This window comes from Cnephaeus nilssonii (genome assembly GCF_951640355.1).
Source record: "Cnephaeus nilssonii genome assembly, chromosome: 1".
Classification (NCBI taxonomy): Eukaryota; Metazoa; Chordata; class Mammalia; order Chiroptera; family Vespertilionidae; genus Cnephaeus; species Cnephaeus nilssonii.
Genome location: NC_137072.1, coordinates 87,698,998 through 87,713,066, shown reverse-complemented (window position 1 = coordinate 87,713,066; position 14,069 = coordinate 87,698,998). Strand labels below are relative to the sequence as shown.

Below are 14,069 nucleotides of genomic sequence, written 5' to 3'. Positions count from 1 at the left end.
TGAGTCAAACCAGCTAGGGCCACAGTTCTCATTCTTCAAATGACACACCAGAGACCCAGACTAGGTCAATGATTGACCGAACCACATAGGTAGGTGAAGAGTGGGAGATCATTCATTAACTGCGGATCATTCAAACCAGCACCCCTTGGTTCTTGTCCTCTTGGGTCACTGAGAGCCCAGGGCCTCTACCAGTGGGCCAGTGGAATGAGTAAGATTTGTGGTCCAGAATTGACACTTAGCACTTCTGAGACTGTGACAAATACTTGGATGCCTGATTCTTAGTTTTTCCATCTGTCAAGTCGAGATAATTACCTCTGCCCTGTTGTCATTCAGGGTTATTGACATAATATATCTGCTAGCACTTGTGCCAAGATGGAGTATTTTAATCTATATATATAAAGGCCTAAGCAACCGAACAACCAAACGACTGGTTGACTGGTCGTTATGATGCTCACTGACCACCAGGGGCAGATGCTCAATGCTGGTGGTTAGTACATTCCCACAGCCAACCTCTTGTGGCCGGCCAACCTCCTGTGGTCCCTCCCCCCGGCCAGTCAACCTCCCGCAGCCCTGATGGGCCCCGGTTGCCGGCCAGGCTGAGGGACCCCACCCATGCACGAATTTGTGCACCGGGCCTCTAGTTATCTTATAATTTATAATGTTTAAGACAGTCTGAAACAAGACTGTCAGGGTTTGAATCCCAGTTTTGCCACCCACCTAACTCTCTCTGCCTCCATTTTCTCATCTGCATTGGCAATATTGATGGTTCTTTTTTATAAGCTTGTTATGAGGTTAAGAGTTTGAGTTAATACATGTGAGTGTTAACAACAGGACCTGGCTCACAGTAAGATCTTAATAAGTGTTCCATATTGTTACTGGCTGTTATTACATTTAAATGTGTTTTACAAAGTGAAGGGTATGCTTCTGAAAACCCTGAGTGAAAGGGAAGGAACAAACTAAACATTAGTATGGAAATTTTTGCTCAAGATCATGTCAGGCTTCTTCCCCAAAAATCCAAATCCTGTTTTTTTTAAACCCCAAACCCAGATGCCTCTTGTGTGTGTTTTGAATCAAGGTGACTGGCTGGCCTGGCCTTGCTTAGTGAAATGCTTGCAGGAGATAGCAGTGCAGTTCTTTCGAAGGAACACTGACATGCAGGAGGAGCTGGACGCCTAGATGATTTATGTTATTAGTGCTTTGGGGGAGTAAATTGAAGTTGTGATAACTTCTATTTCTGGTGTGGTGGGGGAGGGTATTAACTTATTTGTGTGACTATAACATTTTCTCAAAGAGATACTAAAAACTTTTTTTTTCTATCTCATAGCATTTACAGATAACATTTAAACCATTTACAGTACCAGCCATGAAAACTTCCAGTTTGGCGGAGGTATTATTTTAGAAGTGTTGGGATGTGGCATACCTTAATCTCGTGCCCTTTGACTCCTTGTTTTGTAGGAAGCCTGCGGTCTTGTAGTTCTTCGGATTGCTTCAGTAAAGTGATGCCGCCAAGGAAAAAGAGAAGACCTGCCTCTGGAGATGATTTATCTGCCAAGAAAAGTAGACATGACAGGTATGGTGCAGACAGTAGGTCAGAATTGATGACACTGGTGTCATAGAAGCAGATGCTGCCTCATCCATGTGGGTCTCTAAGTGTACAAATGCCAACTGGAACATTGTTTTGGTTCTGCGTGGCAAACTTTCAAGGTGTAGTTATTTTATGTCACTCATTTTATGCGTGGGTTTATTAAAAAAGCACATTAGGTAATTGGACTTCTTAGAAATTACAGCTTGATCTTAATCCACTGATCCACCAAAACTGGTGTCGACTTCCTTGCCTTTTACGGGCTTGCTGTGTGTGCCTGCAGAGGACCTCAGCATTGGTATGTGTTTCACTAAACACCACCACAGGAATCCCGTAATTGTCTCTGCAGGGGACCGGGGCTGAGTGGCCGGAAGGCGGCCTGCACTGACTGCTCTGAGCCTGCCGGGAGTATTAGCTGACCTGAGGTTTATTCTCAGAAGAGTGAGGATTTGTTAGAAATGGATTTGGTAGATAATTTTTTTCAACCACTTCTCTTTCAAACAAGTGAACTGTTAATTTTGGTAACTCCAAAGGTCTGTTAGACTTGTTTATTTTAGGCATCATTTTTCTTCTCTTTTTAAAACAGGCAACAAACATCAGTTTTAATCCTTTCTGCCTTTTTCCATCTTCCTTTATTCTAGCTCTGTAGGTCATTTCACCAAAGGGCCTGAATTCACATCTATAAATCAAGGAGGTTAGATGAGACTTCACTGTTTCTTTCTTGCTGTGATACTTAATATGCTATACCTCAGTTGGAGGGGTAGGGAGATGGACTCTGAAAATGTGAAAATAATGTCACTATTCATATCCCAAATGAGTAGAAAATATTATCTAAAAGAAGGTAGTAGTGAGTTAGAAAATAATCACCAACAATATGTAGACCAATGCTTTTCAGCATTACGAAGCCAGGTTACTTTATACTTCTGAGTAGTGTAAATGTGATTGTCAAGGAACTGTCAAATTCTAATAATCACATTGCATTTTGGAACAATATATGGTGTTTATTTTTTCATCACAGCCTAATAAAATTTAGGATGATAAAGCCATTTAAAAACTGCTAGTGGAGTTGCAGAATGGTTTGGGAGACTCTTATTGACAGCATTCCCATGGTCACCAAAGGGAGAGGGGCTGTAGCATTATCTGAGTTTTATTCGTGTGTTTTTTTCCTAACTTTTTTTAGATACTATAATGTTCATCCATTTTAAGTGTACAAATTCAGTGATTTTTACTAAGTTGTTAGAGTTGTGCAACAATCACTACAAACCAGTTTTAGAAGATTTCCATCACCTCAGTTAGATCCTCAATGCCCATTCACACTCACTCCCTGTTTCCATCGCCCACCCCAGGCAATCATGAATCTACTTTCCAGCTCTACAGATTTGCCTTTTCTAGTCATTTTATATAAGTGGTCTTTTGTGTGTTGCTTCTTTCTTAGCTTAATGTTTTTTGAGGTTCATCCATGTTATAGTATATATCTATTTTTTAAAATTTTATTAGCTGAGTGGTATTCCATTACCCTTTTTTATGTAGAGTATGTTTAAGCAATTCAAACATTGTCATATATAGATCTCTAGACTATTGACCAATTAAAGACTTTGAGTTGAGAGAGGAATGTTCAGGACTAGGATAGGAGCATATATATTTGAACCTTTGGACAGTGACCGTCTTTGCTTCCAGGTATTATGGCTACCTTTATTGAAGAAAACAAAACTGGTGGTATGCAATTTAAATATCTTCCCATCCTATAACCATGTCCTTTTTTTGGTATTGAAACTCAGAATCTCTAATCAGAGGTATATACAGATATTCTGGTGAATGTGTGGGTCATGAATAAATGCTCATTTAAAAAGAATTACATGATTTTTATATACTATGTAAATAAAAATTATATTCATAAATATTTATATATATCTGTTTAGTCAATCCTATCTAATAAAGTGGGAATATGCTAATTGACCCTCACGCTGTTGCAAAGATGGCGGCACCCATAGCCAATAAGGAGGGAATATGCTAATTGACTGTCCCGCCCTCAAAGATGGCAGTGCCCACAGCCAATAAGGAGGGAATATGCTAATTGACCGCCCGCCCTCAAAGATGGTGGCACCCACAGCCAATAAGGAGGGAATATGCTAATTGACTGCCACACCCTCAAAGATGGCGGCGCCCAGTCCCCTCAGCCCTTCCCGGGTGGCAGGCGCAGCAAGGCCGGACCCGCCCCCAGGTGGGCTTGGCTGCTCTGCGCGCCTGCCTCTGGAGTCCCCCATCCCCCTCAGCCCCACAGCCACCCAGGGCCGGCCTGAGGCGCAGGCAAGCCTTGGATGTTGGCTACCCAGCCACCCAGGGCCGCCCAAGGCTCAGGTAACCAGGGCCGGCCGAGGCTTGCGCTGCTGGCAGTGGCAGCAGCAGAGGTGTGATGGGGCATCGCCTTCCCCTGATTGCCGGGACGCCTCCCGCCCCTGAGGGCTCCCGGACTGTGAGAGGGGGCAGGCCGGGCTGAGGGACCCCCCCCTTCCAGTGCATGAATTTTCATGCACCGGGCCTCTAGTTTATATATCAATAAAGGATAAGAAAAGTATATACTTATAATTTTTCTATCCAAATCACTATTTGTAAAGATACTGCCTCCTCTTCCCTCCCCAAGTAGGGAATATTCCAGTCCTCAGCTCCAGGTCATTATGAAATAAGAACTTCTTGCCAAATATCACGGGTTGGAGGAAGAGGCTGCTGTGCTTTCGGGTTTAGTTTTCCAGCTTATGCTGGCTGTTTCCACAGTAGTAGGGAATGATGAGAGAATGGCAGAAGCCAGGGCTTCTCTAAACTTCTCCTGAGGTTTTTAAGGTTATCCTAATGAAGAAACCATTCAAGAGACTTTGTGTGATCAACTATACACCTTATTTTTTTTTCTTGGAGGCTTGAACATAGTTTGATGTTTCTTTTTATTTTCTTATGTTCCCTCGAGGTACCTAATATTGACAGGTTCTTTCTTACACTGTGCTCTTTGCCCAGCCTGACTCATAAGGCACAGAAGTCAGGAGAACCTAGTGTGAGACAGGAGTGAGTCGTAGGGTCATCAGTTGAAGAAAACATCGTAGACATTTTTGAAGTATCTCACTGTCATTCTATACTTAGTTCTGGCTAGTGAGGTAGAAGGGGATCTATAAAATACCTGTTCTATTCAGTTCTTACTGATGATTTGTTAATCAAAGAAAAACTTACGTTAAGTACTTACCATTTAATTCTGTATTGGGTGTGACTGTGTTTAAAACTATAGTTATAAAAGCTTAAGCTTCTAAATTCAGGAAGCAAAATACTTAAAATATACTTGAAATACAGATTAAATAGATGTGTGGTTTGGGTAATTGAATAAAATCTATCTGCTACTTAAAAAGAACTCAGAATCTTTACTTTAAATAACTTAAAACTGCTTTCTCAATTTCTAGCATGTATAGAAAATATGATTCAACTAGAATAAAGACTGAAGAAGAAGCTTTTTCAAGTAAGAGGTGCTTAGAGTGGTTCTATGAATATGCAGGTAGGTAATCACTTATATCATCTTAGACTGATCCCCCTGAAAGTAGGGACTACCATAGAGGAGATTAGGAATTGTGTACTTTTCAAATTTGGTATGTGTGTGTGTGTGTCCCTGTTTGAGGGAGAGAACATCATTGAAACAAATAATCAAATGTCCTATTTATAGCCAGCAGCTAAGCCAAAGAATTCAGAACACTAGAAGCAAACTGAAAAGATGAAATGCACTTGGGAGAAGTACTTTGGATTGCTAGGAAACCTATTCAAATGCTGGTAATGGGTGATTATTTGGTTTACACATTGAAGTTAAAATAAGCTTTGCTGCTTTGAACCATTATGCAATGCAACAGAATTTCTTACATTAAGTGTCTCTATTTTGAAAGATCATTTGGCAGAAAATGTTTGTTTTGTCATTTAAATGTGTTAAATTCAGTCCCAGTTTTGCATCTTATTATAATTGGTTGGCTGGTGTAATACTGAAATCTAAGGTTTGGTTGTTTTTGTGGCTGTGTGTGGTGTAAAAGAGAGAAAGAAAAATTTTCAGACAAGTTTGAGCTGGAGGTTCTTTTTATCATTCCTATTTCTAACTTATTTCCTATCAACTTCACTATCCCAGCATCCTTCAAAGCAACATTCCTGTCGACAGTCCGCCCCGCCCCACTTCACAAATCCCTGCTACCTATGGGATAAAAGAACTAGTTCCCTGCCGGCCCTTTGTTTGGAGTGCTTTTCTCCATTTTCCCATCTGACAAGATGCTCTAACTATAAAGCCCCCTAATTAGCCTAATAGCCCTTGTACTTCTCCGGGACATTGTTCATCACTAGTTCTGATACCGTTTTACTGAGTATCAAAGTGAGGATTCCTCTCATGGCCTGACCCCCCCTTCCCCTACCCTTTTTCTGGTAAGAGCCTGGCCCCTTTTGGCCACAGAGATTGTTCCAGGGGCTGACAGATCATTCAGGCCTGGCCAATCAGACAAAATTTTCTGGGATTATCAGGAACTGGGAGACGAATCTTTCTCTTCTGGTGTGGACTTGAAAGGATGCGATCCTGATTCCTGTGGTTTATTGGAATTTCGTGAGCTACCCCAGTGTCTTTCTAGTGAGTCCACCTTCATTACTTGAACTAGTTTCAGCTAGATTTGTTTGCAGGGCGTGGACACTAGTACAAAAACTTACTTAATGTTAGACTTCATCTGTTTTCACATTTATGACATAAGAACATGAGTCTCTTGAAGACATTTTGTCTTCCTAGTAAAGTGTTTGAGCCCTGGGCTCAGTGCATAGAGTGGCAGCCCACACACCAAAGAGTTTCGGGTTCGATTGCTGGTCAAGGGCACAAACCTGGCTTTGTAGATTTGATCCTGCCCTGGTTGGGGTGTGTTCGGGAGCCAACCAATCGATGTGTCTCTCTCACATCTCTCTCTCCCCCTCCCCTGTCCCCCTCTCTCCTTTCTACTCTCTGTAAAAATCAATGGAAAAAATACCCTCTGGTGAGGATTTTTTAAAAGAAGACAGTTTTCCAGGTGTTTGGTACATGGATGCTGAATGAATGAAGAATTTTCTGATATTTGTATCACTTCGACTATGAAGATCTTTTGCTTTCTTCTTGGCTCACAATTGTTGTTATGAAATGTATTATAAACAGGATATTTTAAACATAAAAAGAACACTTAATCCCATCATCATAGCACAGCTATTTTGATTTTTTTGTGTCTTCCTTTACAAGTAAGCATAAATTTTTCCATAGTCTAAGCCCCACTTCTGTTTTCTTTAAAAAGTTACTCTCTTATACTTAAAAAGAGAGCGAGCAGGCTACAATTTTCCTTCTTGTTTGCTTTTCTCTGGCCCAGAAAGATGACATTTGGGATAAAGCTTAAGCCACATTCTTTAGGTTCCCTGAGGTCCTGGCTGGCTGGTTCCTGGTAGTCCATTCAAAAGGTGTTTCTGGGGGTGTGGCTGGCTCTATTTTTACACCTGCCTCCCTCCTTTTCCTTCTTCTTCTGTATCCTATCAGTAGGGAAAATGGATTGAAATTGGGAATAATTAAAAGCTTCAAGTGGCCACTTTTTCACTTTTAAAGTCCCAACTACATGAGTTAAAAACTATAGGTCAGTATTATTGAAGGATGACTTACAGGTTGTGCTGCAGAGTGAGTCTGTGGGAGGCCGTCTGTGAGGCCACAGCTCCCTGGAACGAGGAGGGCTTTACCGCCCGTGGTGTGTGCACTTTCACTAGGAGCCAGCCCGCTGGTTTGGGCTGACTCCTGTACTTTAGTCTGGAGAGGAGTGGAGGGGCAGCAGGGGTCTTGGTATGCAGTTGTTTCACATGGATGGACCTTCAGTTCTTTCCTGAGCTGTCCGTTTCACTCCTCACCTTGCTGACTGCTGTGGCTTCTGCAGCTTGAGCCCTGCTCTCCAGCTCCTGCCTGGCCAGTTAGCCCCAGCACGTTCTAGGATGTGGACTAAATCACTTTAAAATGGGAGGGAAAGTGGGAGGACCACTTTTCTCTAGATTATTATCAGTATGTCTGCCTTCCAAATATATCTCCAGTATCTGTCTCCTGGGCATTCCATAGCTTATTTTAGATATAATGGTTTTTTAAACCATCTTCCTCAAACCCCACTTTGTGTTAGTCAGTGGCATATTTGTTAGAATGCGATTGCTCAATTCTACAAAGTAATTGATAAATTCAGTGTAAATATAACAATAATCCCAGTGAACAGTGTGATTACAGATAGATCTAAATAAGTCCATGAGAAAGATTAATTAGATGAAAGAAGAAGTTGTTTTAGATAGCAGGATTATGGGTAGCTTTTTAATGTTAATTGACAAGCTATATTTTAGCTTTTTTAGGATAAAATAATTACTTTTGGCAGGCCATACCATTGCAAATCCTACTGTTGAAAACTTGTTGCTCTTTCAAAACACACAGTGCAAATGTATACAATTAATACGACAGTGGCATTGCATAAAATGTGGAAAAAAGGAAGAGCATGGATAATTAACATTCCTGCACAGTGTACATCAGCAGACCTTTCTTTGAGGTCTTGCCATGTGCCAGGCTCAGGGGTGCAGTGAACAGAAGCACTGTGCTCATTTTCTAGTGTGGCAAATGGACAAACTGAGAAGCATCATCTTTGTAATGAGTATTGACCGAGCGGGAGGCAGTAACCAGGAGGGAGGGGGCAAGAGGTGGAGAGAGGCCTGGAGACTCCCAGGCCCTAGTGCACAGGCACGGGCTGGCCAGGCTCAAGAATAGGTTACAGTGAAAGAGCTTTTATAAAATCAGCAAAAATGGAAACCAAAGAGACTAAAAAGAATTAAAAAGTAACTTTTTATTTTCAGCTCTATGCAACCACCTTCAGTGAGTCCTATTGGTAAATAACAAAAAGGCGTCTTTTCCTAAAAACAAAACCTCTTAGCAAAATAGGGACAGGTGGCTATTTCCTTGTGAGAATAATTATTCTTTAACCTTACAGCCTAATTATTTTATAGTAGTAGAATGATGAACATACACACATACACATATTACATACAGTGGAGTAATGGAAAATGTCTGCTAACAAGAACAAAGTAGATGCATAGATACTCTCACAGGAAGATTATCAGACATACTTAATGAAAAAAGGAAGATGTAGAATTTATAGATACAGCATGAACCCAGGTGTATAGATAAATTTAAAACTGCATTTTATTGTGTATTTGCACATACATGAATATATAACAGAAAGGTCTGGGAGGATACACACCTAATTAATAAGGAAAGGGAGAAGGCAGGCTTTCTCTTTTACTGTATTTTACTCAGTCTTTCTCTATTTGAACATTTTACCATGTGAACATATTAATGTCTTCTTGATGTAACATATCATGAATGTGTGCATTTAGGCTCTCAAACCTAAAGCTTAGCAAGGTATCAAATGATAAAAATGCTAACTGGATTCACATTTGAATCAAGAATGAGATAAATGTTATTTGCCATTGTTTTGTAAGTTAATACATAGTGTTGTTAGATAAGAGAAAGAAAGAAGGGGCATAAATATTGAAAAGGAGGAGACAAAAATGATCATTTGTTGGAGATGAAATTATTAAATTATTGTATACCTGGAAAGCCAAAGAGAATTGCCTGGACAAATTTAGAAACAGCAAATAAATATGTATGTAGAAACTTGGTTTGGGAAGGGTACTTAAAGGGATTCTTTAATAAATGGTTGTCTCTGGAGAGTATGGAGGGATTAGAGGGGAAACTTTTGCTTTTTAAATATTTTAATTTTTCGCTTTCACTTTTAAATGAGATTTTTGCCTGGTGTTTATATGTTAATGTAGCAAAAAATAACTAAATTAAAAATTAAGTAAACTTTTATTTGATACGATAACTTTTCCTCTAATAATCAAATTAAGAAAGTTGGGAATACATAGAAACATATCTAAAATAAAAGGATAAAAATAATTACTAGAGAAAGGTCAGAGGGGGACAAGGCTCTGGAATTAGGGTGATCCTGAAGAGACTGCTGGGGTAACCTCAGTGAAAGGACAGAGCCTGAATAGGTCAGTGCAGGATAGGTCCAATTAAGACATATTTGGAAGGAAAGATTTTGAATATTGATTGGATGCGGAAAGTGTGTAAGGGAAGGATCCAGGATGACTCCCAGGTTTCTATTTCTGGTGGTGCCACCAGTTGAGATAGAATACAGGAGGATAAGCAGGCTTGGCCTGGAGAGATGATGGGCTCAGTAGGTGGTAGTAGAAATGTGAAATGCAGGAGGAGGAGTTTGGGGCAGAAGATGAGTTTAGTTGTGTTAGTTAAAGAGGATGTGATGTAGACAGCCCAAAAGTTAGAGGGAAAGTGTGGGCTAGAAAGAGATCTGGGTAGTAGTACCTGAAACCTCAGGTAGGTTGAAATTTCCTAGGGAGAGTATATAGAATGGATTGGGAGAGGTTTAAGGATGGAACTCTGCACATCACATTTAACAAGTTGGGAGAAGCAAAGGACCCAACCCATAAAGAAGCCAAGGAGGAGAGGTGGCAAAACCAGATGAGAGAGGGCACTTCCAGAAGTCATGGGAGGAGACAAGTTTTGTGAAGTGAGAACTGCTTCAAATGGTCAGGTATCACAGAAAAGTCCAGTAACATAAATATGGACTGTTACATCTATTACATTTGACAATTAGGGGGTTATTAGTGACTTTGCAGGCAACCTTATCTTTACACATAAATTATGTCTGTCATATGTCCATAGGTTGAGGGACATGGCAATGATTTGACTTAAATGATTGTGCAGAGTAGAATCCTTTAAAGATATGCCAGAATATTTTTCAATTTATACTTGATGATTTCTTTCTTCAGAAAGGAGTTCTAGCCCTTAATTGTTATTTGATTTTAGTTTACTTGGATAGTAAATATTTTGACAATATAATACTATCACAGTAGTAATAGTGCACATGGTTAGATTTAATTTATATAAGATTGCATTTCACCACAGGTACTGATGATGTTGTAGGTCCTGAAGGCATGGAGAAATTTTGTGAAGACATTGGTGTTGAACCAGAAAATGTAAGTCTAACTTAGTAAGTCGAGTCAATCAGTTGATTATTTTTCTTAAATCTTTTGTCCCTTGACAAATAAAGCAACAATAAAAAAGTAATAGTGTGTTAGTTTTTATGAAGCAATCCAAGAAACAGATTTCAATTCTAATTTGATTTGTAAGTGAAATTTTTTGTTGGTATGGTGTACAGTCATTTTTTTCTCTCATGTTTAATTTCTTGTATCTAAAAGGTACAGTAATAAGGTAGTTAAACTAGATTTTTAAAAAGTGGTGTGGGCATGTGTACCTACAGTGACAGATCAGCTCGGGGACCGAGGCACAGCATGTGTCCCTTTGTCTCCCTCCGTAGTTGTCCCAGCCTAATGTAGTTTACCTAGGACTTTGAATAAGGGTTTTCAGTAGGTTGTAATTATCAAGAATTTTTCATAGCTCTTTCACTTCCATTTTAATTTACCTCAGAAAGTGATTGCTTTTTAGTGTAAAGGCCCTAAGTACTTCCCTTAAAAAGTTTAATTAGAATTTATTTTACATGCTTATTTTTGCCTAATTCTTATCACCATGCTATTGTTGAATATTTTTTCCTGTTCCCACATCTACTCTCTCATACTAAAATGAAAAATTGTGCTCATACAAATGCCCTGGATCACTAACTGTGCAGTTGAATATTACATTAGCTTCCAATTTTAACAAATATGCCTTAGATCCTAAATGAATTTATGACCTGGAAGCGATCTCAAGATCATCCCCTTCATTCAGACTATTTGCAGGATATCTGGTGCCCATGCATATATGTCATGCTCTTAAAGAAAACTAGGAATTGAGACTTCACACTTTTTTATTAAAACTTTTCTTTTTTTATCCTTACCATTTCTGTGCCTCTGTTCTCCTCCACATCCCCCTAATAACATTTTCAGTTTTCTAAAGAGCCTTTGGAATGTTAACTTTATTACATGGATTTTTGTCTTGTATTTTAAAATGTAATGTGATTCTAGTTCAGGTATCTAGATAAATTATTCAGCTTGGCGTAAAGGTTTAGGGAAAACTGGGTCAGTAGTATTTTGCCTGATCTGGTCCATAGACACTCATAGACATAGAAAGTAACATTCCCCGACTTGAAGAAGGACGTGTCCTGTTGAGAGCTGGCTCGAGGCGGGCAGGGTGTTTTTCGAACAGTATGAGTGAGCTGGGCTTGAGAGGGGCTACAGAGATTCCACCAGAGGATGTCAGTCCACGTCTGATCAGAGGGATGGGCAGCAGGGCCAGCGGTGAGGAGGTGAGGAGGCTGGGGTCAGGCTGCATGTGTGAAAGGGATTGTGTGAGCATTTATACTCAGAGGTGGAAAGGCCTGTCGGTGTGAGGGAGTGCTGATGTTGGCTCTAACTGGAAAAGGGGTCCTCAGCTCTCCAAAGTTCCTCACCTCCAAATACCAGTACTCAATAAAAGAGAGCTGCTCTATTACTCCTTTTGGGGCAGTAATGAGTCCTTTAGCTCTCTTTCCGTAAAAATAGTCTTGAAATGTTGAATCATGTACATTGAAGACTGAAAGACCGAATTTAGAATATTTTAAAGTATTTATCACTGTACTTCAATTCTAAGATGCTACTAGTAGAAGTTATATAAGTTGTATCATCACTAAGAAAGAAAAAATGTTGCTAAATAAGCTCAGACATGCCATTAATTGGGGATACATTACAATTTCAGAAATATTAACATTTGAAAAAGTGGCAAAAACAGTTTTTAAAACGCCGTTTGCATCAATGAGTAAGCACCTTAAAGTACTTAAAACTCTCACTTTGCCTGATATTTATAGCTTATAGAGTTTAAGCAGGTTATAAAATTCAAGCCTACTTTCATTTACTAAGGTAACAGCAAGATCCTTTATTTAAGTAGTTAGCTTTCTTATTAGCTATTAAAAGAAAAGGTCTGTTTTGTGTAAAGAAATCCCCATGGCGAACGTGCGCTTTGGCAGTTTAGACACATATCATGTGCACTTGTCTGTGTTCTTGTGCCTTCACCATTTTTTAAACATGTTTATGTGGAATTTAAAAAAATCTTTCTAATAGAGGATTGAATATAGATATTGAGAACATACCAAATTTGAATTAAAAAATGTGGGTTAGTTCAAGAGAGGAGGAGAAAATCCTCTAATGTGTAAATATTTTAAAGAACATATAACTTCTTCTTTTGGGGAAATACTCCTAAATAGCCCATTGGTCTCTTAAGTTACTATTTTTAACCTATTTACCAATCATTTTGTGATGATGTACATAATAATGTAGAAGCATTGGCTTACTAATCAGTCCTCATAATCTACTTAGTAATCTAGATTTTCGAAATCTAAAACACCTAGTGACTTTAAAAATTGATATGTACTGATTTAATTAATATTTGATGAAAGGAAATTTTAAACAGAAAAAGTATACTTAATCCTGCCCTCATAGTACAGCTGTTTGATATGTTTACTAGTATATGGTGCCCCACAGAAAAGATTGGGCCCTGCTTCTCCTCCTGGGCTCAGTCAGGCATAGTGCTATTGATGTGGGCCATTGGGCTACTTTAAAATAATTCCCCCAGTCTGTGCAGTTGAATTTACAAACATTAATGTATTTGTGATACAGCTCCACTGTATGTGTCTCAGGTGTGTGTCCCACCACCCACCTTTTTATTTTTTAACTCTGTTCTGTACCTTGCTCTTTTCATTTAATACATCTTAGAGATTGTTCTCTATTTGTACCCATAGCTCTACTTTGTCATAATGGGGCATAGTATTCCTTTATGTGGAATGTATTTAGCAAAGAAGTATGCAATTACTAGTCCCTTATTTATAAATGTTAGTTTACAATCTTCTGCTTCTACAAATAGTACTGTGGTCAGCATTGTTGAATGTACACGTTAATGTGTATGTGCAGGTATATCTATAAGATAACTTTCCGTAGGTGGAATTGCCGAGTCACTTACTGGTTTTAGTTTTGATAGGCACTGAAAAATTGCCCTCTGGGAAGGTCAATCTCTTTACACTTTCACCAGCACGCATCATAAGAGTTTGTGTTTCTCCAAACCCTTATCAGCAGACTGAATTATCAAACTTCTAGATGTTTGCCAATCTAGAACTCATTTTTGCAGTTACTTTGTTCATGTTTCAGTGACTAAACTACCATGAACAGAAGCAGTTAGCGAGGTGTTAATGTATTTAATTGCTGAGGTCTGTTGTTCTGATTTGATTGGGTTTCTTTTTTTTTTTTTTAAACAGGTAGTTATGCTTGTCCTAGCTTGGAAATTGGATGCACAAAATATGGGTTATTTTACTCTACAGGAATGGTTAAAAGGAATGACTTCTCTACAGTAAGTCCTAAGACTGTACTGGGGGGTCGCTACTCTCCCAGACTGGCAGCCTCCTCCCTGATACCTCAGGGA

At 39.3% G+C, this 14,069-nt stretch overlaps 1 protein-coding gene across 1 annotated transcript in view; it reads left to right on the top strand.

The window, feature by feature from the left end:
• DCUN1D4 (defective in cullin neddylation 1 domain containing 4) overlaps nt 1-14,069 on the top strand; it is a gene marked incomplete at its 5' end in the record, with an annotated part of 67,894 nt that overhangs the window by 30,665 nt on the left and 23,160 nt on the right. Inside the window, 4 exon segments of the mRNA XM_079769385.1 lie at nt 1,456-1,570; nt 5,023-5,114; nt 10,593-10,663; nt 13,906-13,997. Of these exon segments, the coding sequence (XP_079625511.1) occupies nt 1,456-1,570; nt 5,023-5,114; nt 10,593-10,663; nt 13,906-13,997 (370 nt within the window).